Raw genomic sequence first — 13734 nt, 5'->3', positions numbered from 1 at the left:
CAATATTATTTTAGTATGTATTGAATAATAAATTTGATAATATTAATAATTTTTTTTAATAAATGATAAGCAAGCATGACTATTTAAAGAAGATAAAGTGAATTTTAGGTGTACATTAATCTTTAGATGCAATTTAAAGATGTTTTGGATAGTATAGTCTTTAAAAATCTTTAAGTTTTTCAAATGCACAAAATAAAAATCTACACTAGTTCCATTATATTATCTCTTGACCAAATTATTTTTTTTATCTTCTAAAGAAATTTTTGACATTAAAAGATTTTTAGTAAATTTATTTGTGTTTTGAATCACAAAAATTATTAATTTAGATTAAAAACAAGTAAATTTAAATTTTAAAAATTTAGGTGGTTTTTATTTAGAAATTTGTATATTTTTTATATCTTTAAATATTAAAAATATTTAAAATTATTTAAATATAAAATTTATAAATAAAATGAAATATTAAAAAAGTATAAAAACATGTATGTTTTATAAAAAATATTATTTTATAAGATTGATAAATACTTTGTAAATTATTTTTTAAAAAAATATACTAATTAGTCTATATTATATAATAGTTTAATTTCAAAATAACATTATTTATTTGAGATACCTAATTGAAGAATATGGTTTTTTAAAAAATAAAAGATTAGATTAGATTTTATTTAATGATATGTACTTTTAGACATTTTTAATTTTAAAATTTTATACATATCCATTATTTTGATATTTTTTATCATTTCTATATATATATATAATTATTATTATTTTTATCATTTATATATATATATATATATATATACTTATAATTTTAATTTTAATTTTTAATTTTTAATTTTTATAATAATTTTATTTGATAGGAATTTAAGTTAATATTTATAATTATATATATATATATATATAAATTTTATTTTCATAACATGCTTTTATTTATTCATAATTTTCATATTTTTTCGTATTAGATTTATTGACTCTTCATTTTTTATTCTAATTTTTATTCTAATAAATTTATTATTTATTATTTTTTATTCTTATATATGTAGCTTAATCTATGATAATTTGTATATATATATATATATATGTATATATTATTATTTTCTGTTTTTGAATGTTTATAAGTTAATACAAATTTAAATTTTTTAAAGACATATGATGTGTAGGTATAAAAGTATTTTGTTGCTTTAAATTCATCCTTCAATTTCTATTAGTTAGAAAGATTTTTTACTGATTACAAGATATATGTTTAATGTTTTTGGATATTAGAGTTAATGTTTTTAAAGATTTTTTTTTTCACTACAAATAATTTTAATTTGGTATAAAATATAAGATAAAACATAATAATTGGTTATTTGTTATGCTTCTATAAAAACACAACTGACAACAACAAGTTTAAGTTTCAATTTTTAATTTCAATAAATTTACAAACGCCTTTTTTTTTTTTTTTTTTTTTTTTTTTTTTTTGTCTAAAGTTAAATAGTATAAATGTTTACCAGAATTAAACTGTAATACCTAATTTAATGGCTTGTATAACTACTTAAGTCTTTTCTAGACATCTTTAAAAGTAGTTAAGTTTCTTTAAATTATTGATTGTTTTGTTGCTAGAATAAAAGTATTACAAAAGAGCTTCAATTTTAATGCTCCACATGCAAATAGAGGAGTTTAAAAATAAAATAATATAAAAACATTTGCAATGAAAGCCATGATGAGTAGATTATTCTACTCAAGACATTAAAATTTAAAAAATCAAGATTACTCTAACTTCATTGTAGAATTAAAAGATTATATATAATAATATAATAATAAAAACACAAGAAAAATTGAGAAAATACCAACAGGCGGCCGACGATGGCTGCGAGTGACAGTGCAGCAGGAGAAAATCAGTGCGAAGTGGAAAAGAAAGGGCGAACAACGAGGAGGTAAAGATCCAGCGATCGAATACGAAGCGGAAGTATAGTTGACGAGAAAGACGCAGAAACATAGTTAGAGTTCTAAGCGGCAAGAGTATTCTAGAAGTTGGAAATCGTAGATGTAATGGTCGAAGAGATGAAGGTAGGAGCGATCCAAGGCGGCAATACGAAGCGGAGTGTGGCAGCAGAAGCAGTGCGGGTGTGATTGTCAAGTTGAGATTTGGTGACTGAATAGGACAGAATGCGACGAAGGGAGCAGCGTGAAGGGTCCAACAGAATCTAAAGATGATCTTATGGGCCATGATGAAGCACGTCCTACAAAGTCAAGCAACAAAGGCGATTCGCATTGATCATTGTATTTATAAGCTCAGGACAGTCAATCCCCCAGAAGCACACCCAATGTGGAGTACTCCAGTTCTTTGGTATCTGCTTCAAGGATGCGGCATCCGGAAATGTGTACAATGCAAGCCACGGTAAGTTCAGCTTTTACCGCCTGTGTGCAACCGATCACTGGAAAACAGCGACGATCTCCTCATGGTTGCTCGTGTTGATCTTGCTGCCATCTCTACAAATTTGCTTCACACGTGGTATACAAACCTCCTCTTTGGCGAAGCCTCTTGAAAGTTAAGCATGCAACTAAGCTAACCTCATGTTTCAAACTGGCAAGAGCGAGGTGCGTGAGGAAAGTTGCCCTGAAATAATCCTGTCCGACTATGCTCGCCCCAGGGCGGAGCTCACAGAGGATGGACCTTACGAAGATTGTCCCTCATTTGAGCCTGGCATAGCTGCTGAGGTTATTCCACTTTCTAAATCAATTACTACTCTTTCATTTCCGGTGGCCTCTCCAGAACGTCCATCCCGGAGGATGAAACACTTTACCCCTGAGTCCATGCTTCTGGCCCGTCTGAGCCATGAGGTGGATGACTCGTCAGACTGCAGCTGGTTCAAAGTACAGTCAGCCTCCGTCAGAAGGTTTCTCAAATAAAGCATATCTATTCCCAAGGAGTTCGACCGGTGGATACTCGGCAAAGGTGTTGAAGGTTGTGCTTGAAAAGTATAACTTCTGGAGAAGTGTTCTGTGGATGATGATGCGCCCTTCTCATTTGGCTTTACACCTAGCGCAGTGCACACGAACGAGGGAGGGTTTCGAGATAGAGGAGTCCCGTGCGCACGGCCTCGCTCATTTTCCAGTGAAACTACGGCATCCGTTTCTAGTACTCCAGTGGCAGTCAAATCTGAGGCACAAAAATTACAAGCATGAGACTTCGACATTAGTGTAATCTATTGAGATAATCATTTAGAAATTGAAGCAATTCTCATCGGTTGGAGCTTTTAAGCATTACATAGCAATCTTTTCGAGCATCTGAAATTTTCATGGAAGTTACAAAATTACCTTCAAGACCCAACATGTTGATCATGCGATGCACTTCGACATTACGGTCCCCGGTCTCCAAAACCTCTGAAGTTGTCTCGACTTGGTCCCTGGCCACGACTTGCTCACCGTTCGTTTTCACCTCAATTCCAAAGTGGTCCAGCAAACTCGCGCGGCACGAAGGACATGTGGAATGCAACTCAAACCACAAATCTATGCACGCTTGGTGAAAAATGTGCTTACACGTTGGTAACACACGCAAGGTGTTCTCGGGTTCGAAGCAGATTAAACAGATAGGACACTCCTGATTGTCTCTCACGTCCAAATCCTTGCAGTGGACTAGAGGTAGCGAGTCAACTTCCGCCTTATTAAGTCCCCGCGGCTTGGGCCTAACGCTTCTGGCCAATTGTGCGGTGGTCGGAGCTTCCATAACGTCATCCCGATAACATTTGCGAATGGTGGCGGAGACGAACTCCAGAGTGAAGCATAACCCAACCAGAACGACGATGACAATTCCCGAGGTGAGATTAACATTCACTTTGTTGTTAGAGTAAGTATCATGGTAGACGGAGTCATAAGATGGAATCCTATTTGCCGGTGGATCAAAGTTGCCGTCTGTGGTCTCCATGATTGTAATTTTCTACAGAAATTCAACATACTTGCACAATCGACAAAACTTGAATACAGCTCCAATTCTTGCACATTTTGCCCTGCCAATGCTACTCACTGTCGCAAATGTTTCACTATCTCCGTCAATTCCAACGTGCTACTAAATGATTCACTCTGACCACTCGACCTCTAAAAGTCCTCCAAGCTCAAACTATGAAAGACTGACCCATTCATTGCAACTAACTAAAATTCTTTCTTGAGCTGATCCGCATTCCCAACTCTTACTAACTCCCGCCCGGTTTGCCAGCATGGCTATCCAGCTGCGAGGATTTCAATCACACCTTGCTCCAACTACAGCAAAACTCACTTAACCAGGTCGAAATCTAGACATCCACACCTTCTCCGGAAAATGGGTGGGCTATCGATGTCCTGCACGCGATTGCGCGAACAGTCCTGATGAAACATGAGATCGATTGTGGTTTTCTTCGGCTTGGAAGAAGCAAACATCGAAAGACATCTCGAAAACCTCCACAAAAAAAGGTGTTCCAGGTGCAAGTATTACTCCTAAACTGGCAGTTTGGGTAATACCAGTGGAGAAAGAGATTGAACCTGGACACAAAATGCCGAACTTTCAGTTTTTCGTATGGCGTAAAATCCGAGGAAACTCTCCAGACCAAGCACCAAACCACCAATTGACAACAGGAAAGCGAAGGATCTTCTCTAGCGCTACCTGGCCGGCGTCGATCGCCACCAGGGACGTGGCGTTCCAGCTGATTCCTGCGCCGCCACCAGCGACGTGGCGTTCCAACTAATTCCTGCGCCGCAACCAGGTGGCCTGACCACCTACAGACTTCGCCCACAATGGTCCAGATGGTGGGCCTGCTCCTCGAGAATTCCTTGGAAAACTTGATCTCAACTAACCAAGAGCATATCTGCTCACATCTCTAAAAACTTGCCGTATTTGTTCCGCTGTGGTTGCAGCTTGTTCCCTTCACCATGATTCTAGATTATACGCTTTCACACTAGTAGAGCCTCACAGCCGGTTGTTGACCTGGGATTGGAGGTGAAGAAATTCATATTGTCTCATTGTCAATACCTGAAATTGATTCGGTCCGCAATGACCCTAAACTACTGGAGGAGAGCAAGGCTGAAACTCAGAGCGCAACCACAATTTTAAACAAGTTTGAATCCCGACAGAAATTTGTTCAGGGTTTTCACCACTGCAGTTTCACAAACAAACAAACAAATTAGTAAAAAAAAAAAAAAAAAAAAAAAAAAACACTGAAACTGAAACTGATTATCTTGCGGTGCCTTTTTTTAAAATCTATGGTGGAAAATTGGTAGGATGGTCTTGTGCCTTGTCTTTTATATTTGGCCTGGATTTATACAGATACTCCAATGTTTATGTATTTTTATCATCGCTTGGACATTGCCACACCTAGTGATCCACCACTGCTGTGAACACATTATTCATCAACCAGCTCAGCACGACAACGCGATCTGTGAGGCGCATGGATGATACAGAAGTGCAGTTGACGAGGTCCGTGGGGGATATGGATTATGGCCAGAAGAAGAAGAGAGCCGAGGGCGCTCTTCTCAACTTTCTTTTTGATTTTATCGTTGGCGCAAGATTGGAGTAGACGTGTGGAATTATGGAATTGAGCACTGTTGACGTATAGATCCATCTAATTTATCATTTGTCTGTTAGGGTTGCAATGATGCGCAGGCACTCTTTTGTTTTCCGGAGTTAGGGTTTCATCCCATGCTGTTGGATGGAGTAATCTTGTTGCACATTCATCTCCCTTAGACATCCTTGAAACAATGAAGTTAGAAGTATCAATTATATTTTATGGAGTTGTAGATTTCAAATGATTTTGATGCAAGAAAACTTATGGAGGTTGATGTAGTCGTCTCCATCTTTTTATTGTCAACATCAAAGAATTCATAGCAACTTCACCTATTGCGGCAATTGCACATGCAATATCCTATACAAGAGGGCAAGGTTCAAACATCAACAATATAACACCAATTAAGAATGCAATTGCAACTTCTATTCTTCAAGATTATATTAGAGTTTGCCATATTATTACATCTATAGTATGAGAGTCTATTATCCTTCATGTAATTGGTATTCTTGAATCTAAAGCTATTTAAAACAGACTTCAAACATTATATGATGTACAAAACTTGAATTGAAAGTTTGCTTTAAAGAAAGAGTTATATGCTCTAAAATTAGCTAAAAGAAAAAGCTTACACAAATATTTGCAAGAAATCAATCTGTTGCTTAAGTTGTTAGTCAAAATAGGTATTTTTATATGCAATAAAGATGATGTTTTGAGATTTAATGGTTAACCAAAGAATTGGTCTACTTTGACATAAATTCAAAAAAGTGAGATGAAGTTACCTACATTTTTCAAATTAGAAGGGTTATTATTACAAGAAAGAAATTTCTTGTGAAATTGAGAAGACTAGAGATGATAAGGAAAAAATCTTATACAGAAGAAGGTATTTTTGAGGCTTTGGACTCAAAAGACAAGGTCATACCAATATTTTAGAAGACATTGATTTGGTTGCAATGACCAAGAAAAATAATGCAATTTCTATCAAATAAGTAATAATACAGTTAAAATTGAATGAGGTTCAAAACACTATGTTACTTGCAAAAAATGTGGAAAATTTGGCCATTTTGCTCAAAAGTATAATGTAAAAAACTTGGAAAATCAAATAAAATAATAATAAATTCAATTTTTAAGAGTAAAGAAACAAAAATATACTAATGTAATAAAAGATGATAAAGAAGAAGAATATGCAATGGATTCTTTAATAAAAGCTATAATAAATGCTTATTTTAATGCATTTGATTTCAAAAATAAGTGGTTTTTAGACTTTAGAACAAGCTTATATGTAACTAAAAATAAATAGTTACTAATAAAAATAAAAGATTCAAGGATATCAAATATTAAAACTTTGCATCTAATTGGACAAAAGAATATAATTTTTTTTTTTTTTAGAAAATTAAAAAGAATGAAGAATGTTCTTTATATTTGAAGGATAAAAATTAATTAATTTTTAACTTAGAAGTTTACAGATTTAGAGTATATAATATTATTTAACTTTAAATATTATTATGTATTAAGCAAAGAAAATTTGAAGGTGATTTTTTTACAAGCAATTAAAGCAAAAAATAAGCTTTATTATGTTGAAGAAAAAAAGTACCATCTTTATATGGCTTCTTCACTTCCAAAAAAATAATACTCTTCACATAATCAACACTAATTCAACTACAAATAAGATACTTGTTTTAAAAATTCCACAAATATTTAAAAATATTATTAGACTTTGGCATAAAAAGATTAGTCACATTAATTATTGAAGCTTATATTACTTATCTAATCAAGGCTTAGTTAGTTGAATTTTGCAAATATCTTTGTTGAAAGAAATATGTGTGAGTTGTATACAAGGAAAAATTCACAAAGAGCATTTTCTTAAGAAATAGAAAAGTTTGTTGTCTATCTTCTTACAAATTATTCATTTTGTTTTATGTAGATCTTTACCATTTCCATCAAAGAATAAAAATAAGTATATCTTAAACTTTTTAGATGATTATACTAACAAGTTATGGTTATATTTTCTACAAGAAAAATCTCAAATTATAGAAAAGTTGAAAGAATTCAAATTGTTATTAGAAAATCCAAATAGAAAGATAGAATGTCTTGAAATTGATTGTAGAAGCAATTATATGACAAGTGACTTCAGAAGCTACTATCAACTAAAAAACAACTAAAAGAGAGCTTACCTCAGCATATGCTCTACAACAAAATGGCATTACAAAGCATAAAAATCAATCTATTTTGAAGAAGTGAAAAGTATTATTATTGGAATAAAAGTACTCAAATATTCATGAAAAGAAGCTACAAAAACAGCTTATTACATTAAAAATAGGTGTCCTAAAAAGGCATTTTGACTTATGACACTAGAAGAAGCATTTACAAATAAGAAATTAAAACTAGTATATTTAAAAGTCTTTGGTTGTGTGGCATATTGTCATATACCATCAAGAATAAAAAATAAGTTAGATTCCAAAAGTTTTTTTATACTCTTTATAGGTTGTGATGAAAATAGTTGTTTATATTATTCCTACAACCATATTATAAAAAAGATTATTAGATCTTAAGGTGTAAAATTTGATGAAAAAAAATTGATCCAAATTTTACCTTAACTATTAATTTAGGAAGTTGTTAAATCTACACCTTAATGTTATTAAAGCCACACCTCATATTACTATCTCATGATTGGTTTTTTCCATTCTCATCTCCACTCCTTGTTTGATGTCTCCCAAAATTAATCATTACATGGTTAAGAAGGTGTGGCTTTAACAAAATTGGAAAGTAGCTTTAACAAATTTCTTAATTTATTACTAGAAGAAAATATTGATTTATTCATATTTAATTAAAATATATTATTAACCAATAAAATTTTAAAAAAATATCAATACTTGTTTAAATAAACATTCATTAGCATAACCATTAGAAGAATTATAAGAGGTGATAATATAAGAAGAGTTTTAGCATCAGAATCAATGATTTCAAATAATGTTGAAAAATATAGTGATAATTCTCTTCTCTAAGTTAATCGTGTTATTTACAAATCTACGTATCCTGGAAAAAAAAACATAAGGTTAGATGATTATCATGTCTATGTTTCAATATAAAATTTTGACTTGTGTAATTTAAATTTTAAAAATTTTAAAAATTTTAAAAATAATGATTTTATAGATTGTAAAGAAAAGAACACATAAGATAATAAAAATTATACTATTTATTGTATAGATGTACAAAAAATATTTCTAAATGGTCATCTTAAACATGAAATTTATGTGGCAAAATTAAAAGGGCTTAATTTATCATGGAATAAAATACTTCTTTGCAAATTGAAAAATCAATTTATGGACTCTAACAATCACCAAGAGCATGGTTTAAAAGAATTGATAATGTCTTAAGAAGTATAAATATATTTTGAATTTTTTATATTTTAAAATTTAATAATATAAATTTATAACCATTCAATAGTTGAAAAGACCATAAATGGATGAATTGTATTTATATATACAAGATTAAGCTACATAAACTTAAAAAGTATTAGAAGTGAGTTATCATCTAATTGCATACTATTGTATATGTACTTTTGATTTTTAAATATTTTGTGTTTTTTATTTTTGTTCTTTGTAATAAATAGGATGTAAAAGGTATTAGTCTAATTTATATTTTTATTGTATACTTATAATATAAAATAGTGGTAAATGTAAAAATAAAAAAAAAAAACAAAATAAAAATAAATAAAAAAGAAAATTATATTTAAGATTATAGACTACAACTTTGTTTTGTAAAAAAGATATCAAAAATAAAAATTTATTCTTCTCGTCAAAATAAATTAAAATAAAATAAAATTATTCACTAATTAAAACTTATTTATAAATTATTAGAAATAAAATATTAATAAGAAATTTAACTAGAAATAAATTAAGATATTAATTAAATAAAAGTACTAAATAAAAATCAAATTCATATAAAAAAATAAATCTAATTAAAAAATTATTATTATTTCAATTTGAATAGTTGCATATTATTGTAAGTTAATTTTCATAGATTTCAACATCCTTAAAAAAACTATAAATATATTTAAATTTTACATCAAAATATATTGTAATTAATTGTATAAAGAGATGAATTACAATTGGCTTCATTGCAATTCATGAAAACTTTGAAGCTTCAAAATATCATCATTTATTCTCAAATGTCTCTTATATTAGAGACTAATAATGTGTTATCTTATGTTATAGTCATGAAGCTTTGAACCATATTACAAAAAAATTTGATACTTTAAAAGCGTATGTATTCAATAGATTTTTAGTTAATTCGCTAATATATTGCTTTAGGATTGCTTACAAAGATATCAAGGATGTTTCAACTAAGCTTCGCCTTATGATCAAACTTGTTCTAAACTTCTACTCTCTTGGCCTTACCAAACCTGCTACTTCAATTCATGTAGAGCTTTAGATTAAGTTGTCGTAGATAATAAAATGCCTTCAAATTTAAAGGTGAAAAGTGGTTTGTTTGGTAAATCTTGCTAAAAAAAACCAATGTAAGAAAAAATTTAGTTGTTTTAACTAAAAAAGAAGACATTGTATAATAAGCAAAACTTACACATGAGGTTCTCTTAATGTTAAAGAATTCTTGTGATAAATAATTATATCCTATGATTTACGTTCTTACACCCACAAAAGAATTATAGACACATATTACAACAAATAAGAATTCAATTTCCATTGAGACCAAAAACATGGTTAAATAAAAGAAAGATATAGATGTATCTATCAAGCCAATAGAGATGCTAGTTATAGTAGGCAAGATAGATCAATTAAGCCATAGATGCAAATAATATATATATATATATTATTAGTATTTAAAGAAATAAGCATAGGTTTTTATAAAATATAAAATAGTTGAAAAAAATATTTATTATAACTATTTTATTAAAATTATATTCAATTTTTATATGATTTGAAAAAAATATTAAAATATCAAAAATATATTATTAAGATAAAATACTAAAAATATTTATTGACTAAGTGACAAGTTGTAGTGGTAGTAGCATAAATTTTAGAAACATGTGGTGGATGAAAAAACATGGTAGCAATTGTTAAAATATGGTAGCAATAACAAATATTATAGTCACATTAGCAATATCCTATGTACATATACATACAAATTAATAAAAATTTAATGGAAAATATATTTTTTTAAATAAAAAAATATTTTTTATTGATTTTTTATTAAAATTTAATATGTATTTGAATAAAGCCAAAACAAATAATATTTTTTTTTCCTATATGTGGCACTTTGGACTAAAGCAAACTAAGTTTTAAGAACATGAATCTTAAAGATAGAAAATCTCAATACATTCTTGTATCACTTGAAAAGATTAAAAAATTACTCAAAGATGATATAGTATTAAATTAGAATGGCTAGTGTCAAAGATAAGAAGATTAAAAAGTCTTGAAACAAGACTAAATACTAGAAAGGCATTGGCAAGAGTGAAGAAGGCTTTACTCTTGCTTCCATGTATACTCTTTAATTAGAAGCTATGTGGTGATATTCTATAGGATCTCGAACACAGGTTGTTGTAATGTAACATGGCTAATGAATGAAAAAGAGAAAAAAAAATTATATTACAGAAGATATTTTAAAATATTATAGCAAATTATCTTAGAAATATAGATAATAGTCAAAAAGATAGTAAAACTAAAAAATATTAATGTTGTCTTTTTACAAAATGGGCTTCTACTTATTTCATATGACCATAAATAAGGCAAAACAAAGTAGATTAAAAAATTAAATGATATATACATGTGTAGGAGGAGATTAAGAATATATTTAAATAAAATTTACTTCAAAAAGCCAAGAATTGATATCCAAAGAAAAACATTTGTCAACCTAGATCAAAATTAATTCCTAAGGCATAGAACTATGTACCTACAGTGACTTTAGGATTCTTTTATAGATTAGAGAGTGGGATTTGATAAAAGACTTGAGGAGAGATTTTCAAGCATTATTTTCATGTATTTTTGATGAATATTAAGATTTTGAAGGATTTTCAAAGTTAGTAATGTTCTTGGTGGGATTAAAATTTGAGAATTAAAAATAAGTTTACAAATTTAAAGATTTCTTGAGTTTTGTAGTATGTGTATAAGTGAATTTTTACAATGTATTGGTGTGCTAGTTGTAAATGTGTATGAAATTTTTGAGATCAATCAAATAGTTAGATTAAAGTACATGAAGATTTTTACAAGTTGAGGTTTGAAAAATTGGAGTTTGAGGATTAGTGAGTATTTTTAAGTTCTTTAGCAATTTGTCAATTGAATTGAAGTGAATTTTTTTAATATAAATATTAGATTCAATTTTTAAGATTTGGATGGAATTTAAGAGAAATTCAAAAACTCAAAAAAGAGATATTGGCATTAGAAGTTTAGCATTTAGATTGGAGTTGGAGGCCCTTCAACACCTATTTGGATTATCTTGCATTTCTCTCAATTGATGAGTAAGATCAATTTCATCTTTCTTATAGTTGTTTCTAACTAAGATATTAAAAATTATACAAATTTTGAGTTGATATCAATAGTTTAATCATTTATTATTGAAGTTCTATTTTGTTATAAGATTTATTAAGAATTTATTTAAGATATAGGATTTGATTAGGATTTAATTTAAGATTTGTCTATGGTTTGGTAAGGACTTAGAATTTGATCTAATATTTATATAGGATTAGAATTTGCTTAGTATTTGATTTAAAACTTAACTAAAATTTTATTAGGATTTTATTAGAGTTTATCTAGGATTTATCTAAGATTTAGGATTTCATTAGGATTTGACTTAGGATTTGATTAAGATTCAACTAAGGTTGTAATTAAGATTTAATCTAGAATTTGATTAAGATTCAATTAGAATTTTAATAAGGATTTTACCTAAGATTTTGTTAAGATTTAATTAGGATTTTAATTAAATTTATATTAATGTTTTTATTTTTAGTAATTCTTTAAACTTATTTTTATTTCTTTAAAGGTTTATTTTTATATTTCTTTGATATTTCTTTTTCTTTTTCTTTGAAATTAAATCATGACTTCTTTATATTTCTTTTGTGACTTCTTTTAAATTTATTTTGATAGGTTAAAGTTTGATTGGATTTATTAAGATTTATTTGAAGTTTATTTAATGCTATATTAGACTTGGTAGAATTATGATTTATTTTTACTTACATTCATAGTGAAGTGCCTAGTACATTTTCAAGCAAGAACATGTGTAATATAACACCATTGACTTTACTAGCCACATGTCTTAACTTGTAAGGTAAGTCATCTATATGTGTGCCACATAGTTAACTTGTTCCACAAGCTACTAATATATGTGACATGTGGCTAACTTGTTGACAAGTTTCTAGCCTATTAATTAACTACAAACACATATAAAGTCAAAGCAATATCTATAAAGCTTCTAGAAAGCTTCTTTAGAAGATATTATGAAATTAATCTACTTTTATCTATTTCTATTTAATTCTATAGATCATTATTGGAATAATTATGTGTGTTCGTGACATTACTCCCTCTCTTAGGAACAAGTTCCATAAGGAGCAATTATTGTACGTTGAAAAAATTCAACATGTAGTAAATTATATTTACTACATATTTGGATCTTTGTTCTCTTTGAAGATGGTTGATACCTCCTCTCAACCATCAATAGTGTCTCATATCAAGGCAAGAAGACCACCCTATTATTTGATCACTATTGAAGCTTTTAAATTTTTTTTTAAATAAAATATTTGAAACACTATCATGAGTCATTTCTACCTCTAATAAAATCACCAAATATTGAGAATCTCTTCCAAGGTGGTGATATCAAATATATTATATCTTGCCATCTATTCAAAAAAATATATGTTATTTTTGAAGATCTTCATCTCGATTATATCATCTTCAAGGTTGTGACAATTGTAATGTCTTGTTTGATAAGTCAGCAAATCATAGCTCTTGAGTTTAATCTACTAATTGTTAGTTCTTTATTTTCTTAACGCTACAAATATACATAAGCTACAAACAAGGATAGAAGATATAATGCTATCTTCTTTGCATCTTGTTTCTTTCATAGCAAAGTTTTGTTATACTTCATCTTGGTTTAGATTGATGTCGTCAATGAAAAGCCTCAAATTTATATTTCATATTTATAAGATTCTTTTTTGGCTCCCATGTGCATTCAATAATTGAACTCTTGATTATTATCCAATTTTGTAGGAAGAGGT

General features: G+C 29.0%; 1 protein-coding gene across 1 annotated transcript; it reads right to left on the bottom strand.

Annotated features, from left to right (window-relative positions):
• Window positions 1–2227: 2227 nt before the first annotated feature.
• Window positions 2228–4042, bottom strand: LOC112274061 (uncharacterized). The gene is made up of 2 exons (XM_024503214.3): window positions 3298–4042; window positions 2228–3139 (listed from the first exon to the last, which is right to left on the bottom strand). The coding sequence occupies exons 1-2, from the start codon at window positions 3902–3904 to the stop codon at window positions 2655–2657; spliced, it is 1092 nt and encodes a 363-aa protein (XP_024358982.1). The 5' UTR covers window positions 3905–4042; the 3' UTR covers window positions 2228–2654.
• Window positions 4043–13734: the final 9692 nt, after the last annotated feature.

The sequence above is a fragment of the Physcomitrium patens genome, chromosome 21 (assembly GCF_059467195.1).
Source record: "Physcomitrium patens ecotype Gransden chromosome 21, ASM5946719v1, whole genome shotgun sequence".
Lineage (NCBI taxonomy): Eukaryota > Viridiplantae > Streptophyta > Bryopsida > Funariales > Funariaceae > Physcomitrium > Physcomitrium patens.
The sequence above is the reverse complement of the archived record's forward strand: the minus strand, read 5'-3'. Positions and strand labels throughout refer to the sequence as shown.

Coding starts and splice junctions, on each gene's coding strand:
- LOC112274061 (XM_024503214.3), bottom strand. CDS start 3,904: ATGGAGACCACAGACGGCAACTTTGATCCACCGGCAAATAGGATTCCA. Junction 3,140..3,297: donor CAACATGTTGGGTCTTGAAG/GTAATTTTGTAA, acceptor TTTGTGCCTCAG/ATTTGACTGCCACTGGAGTA.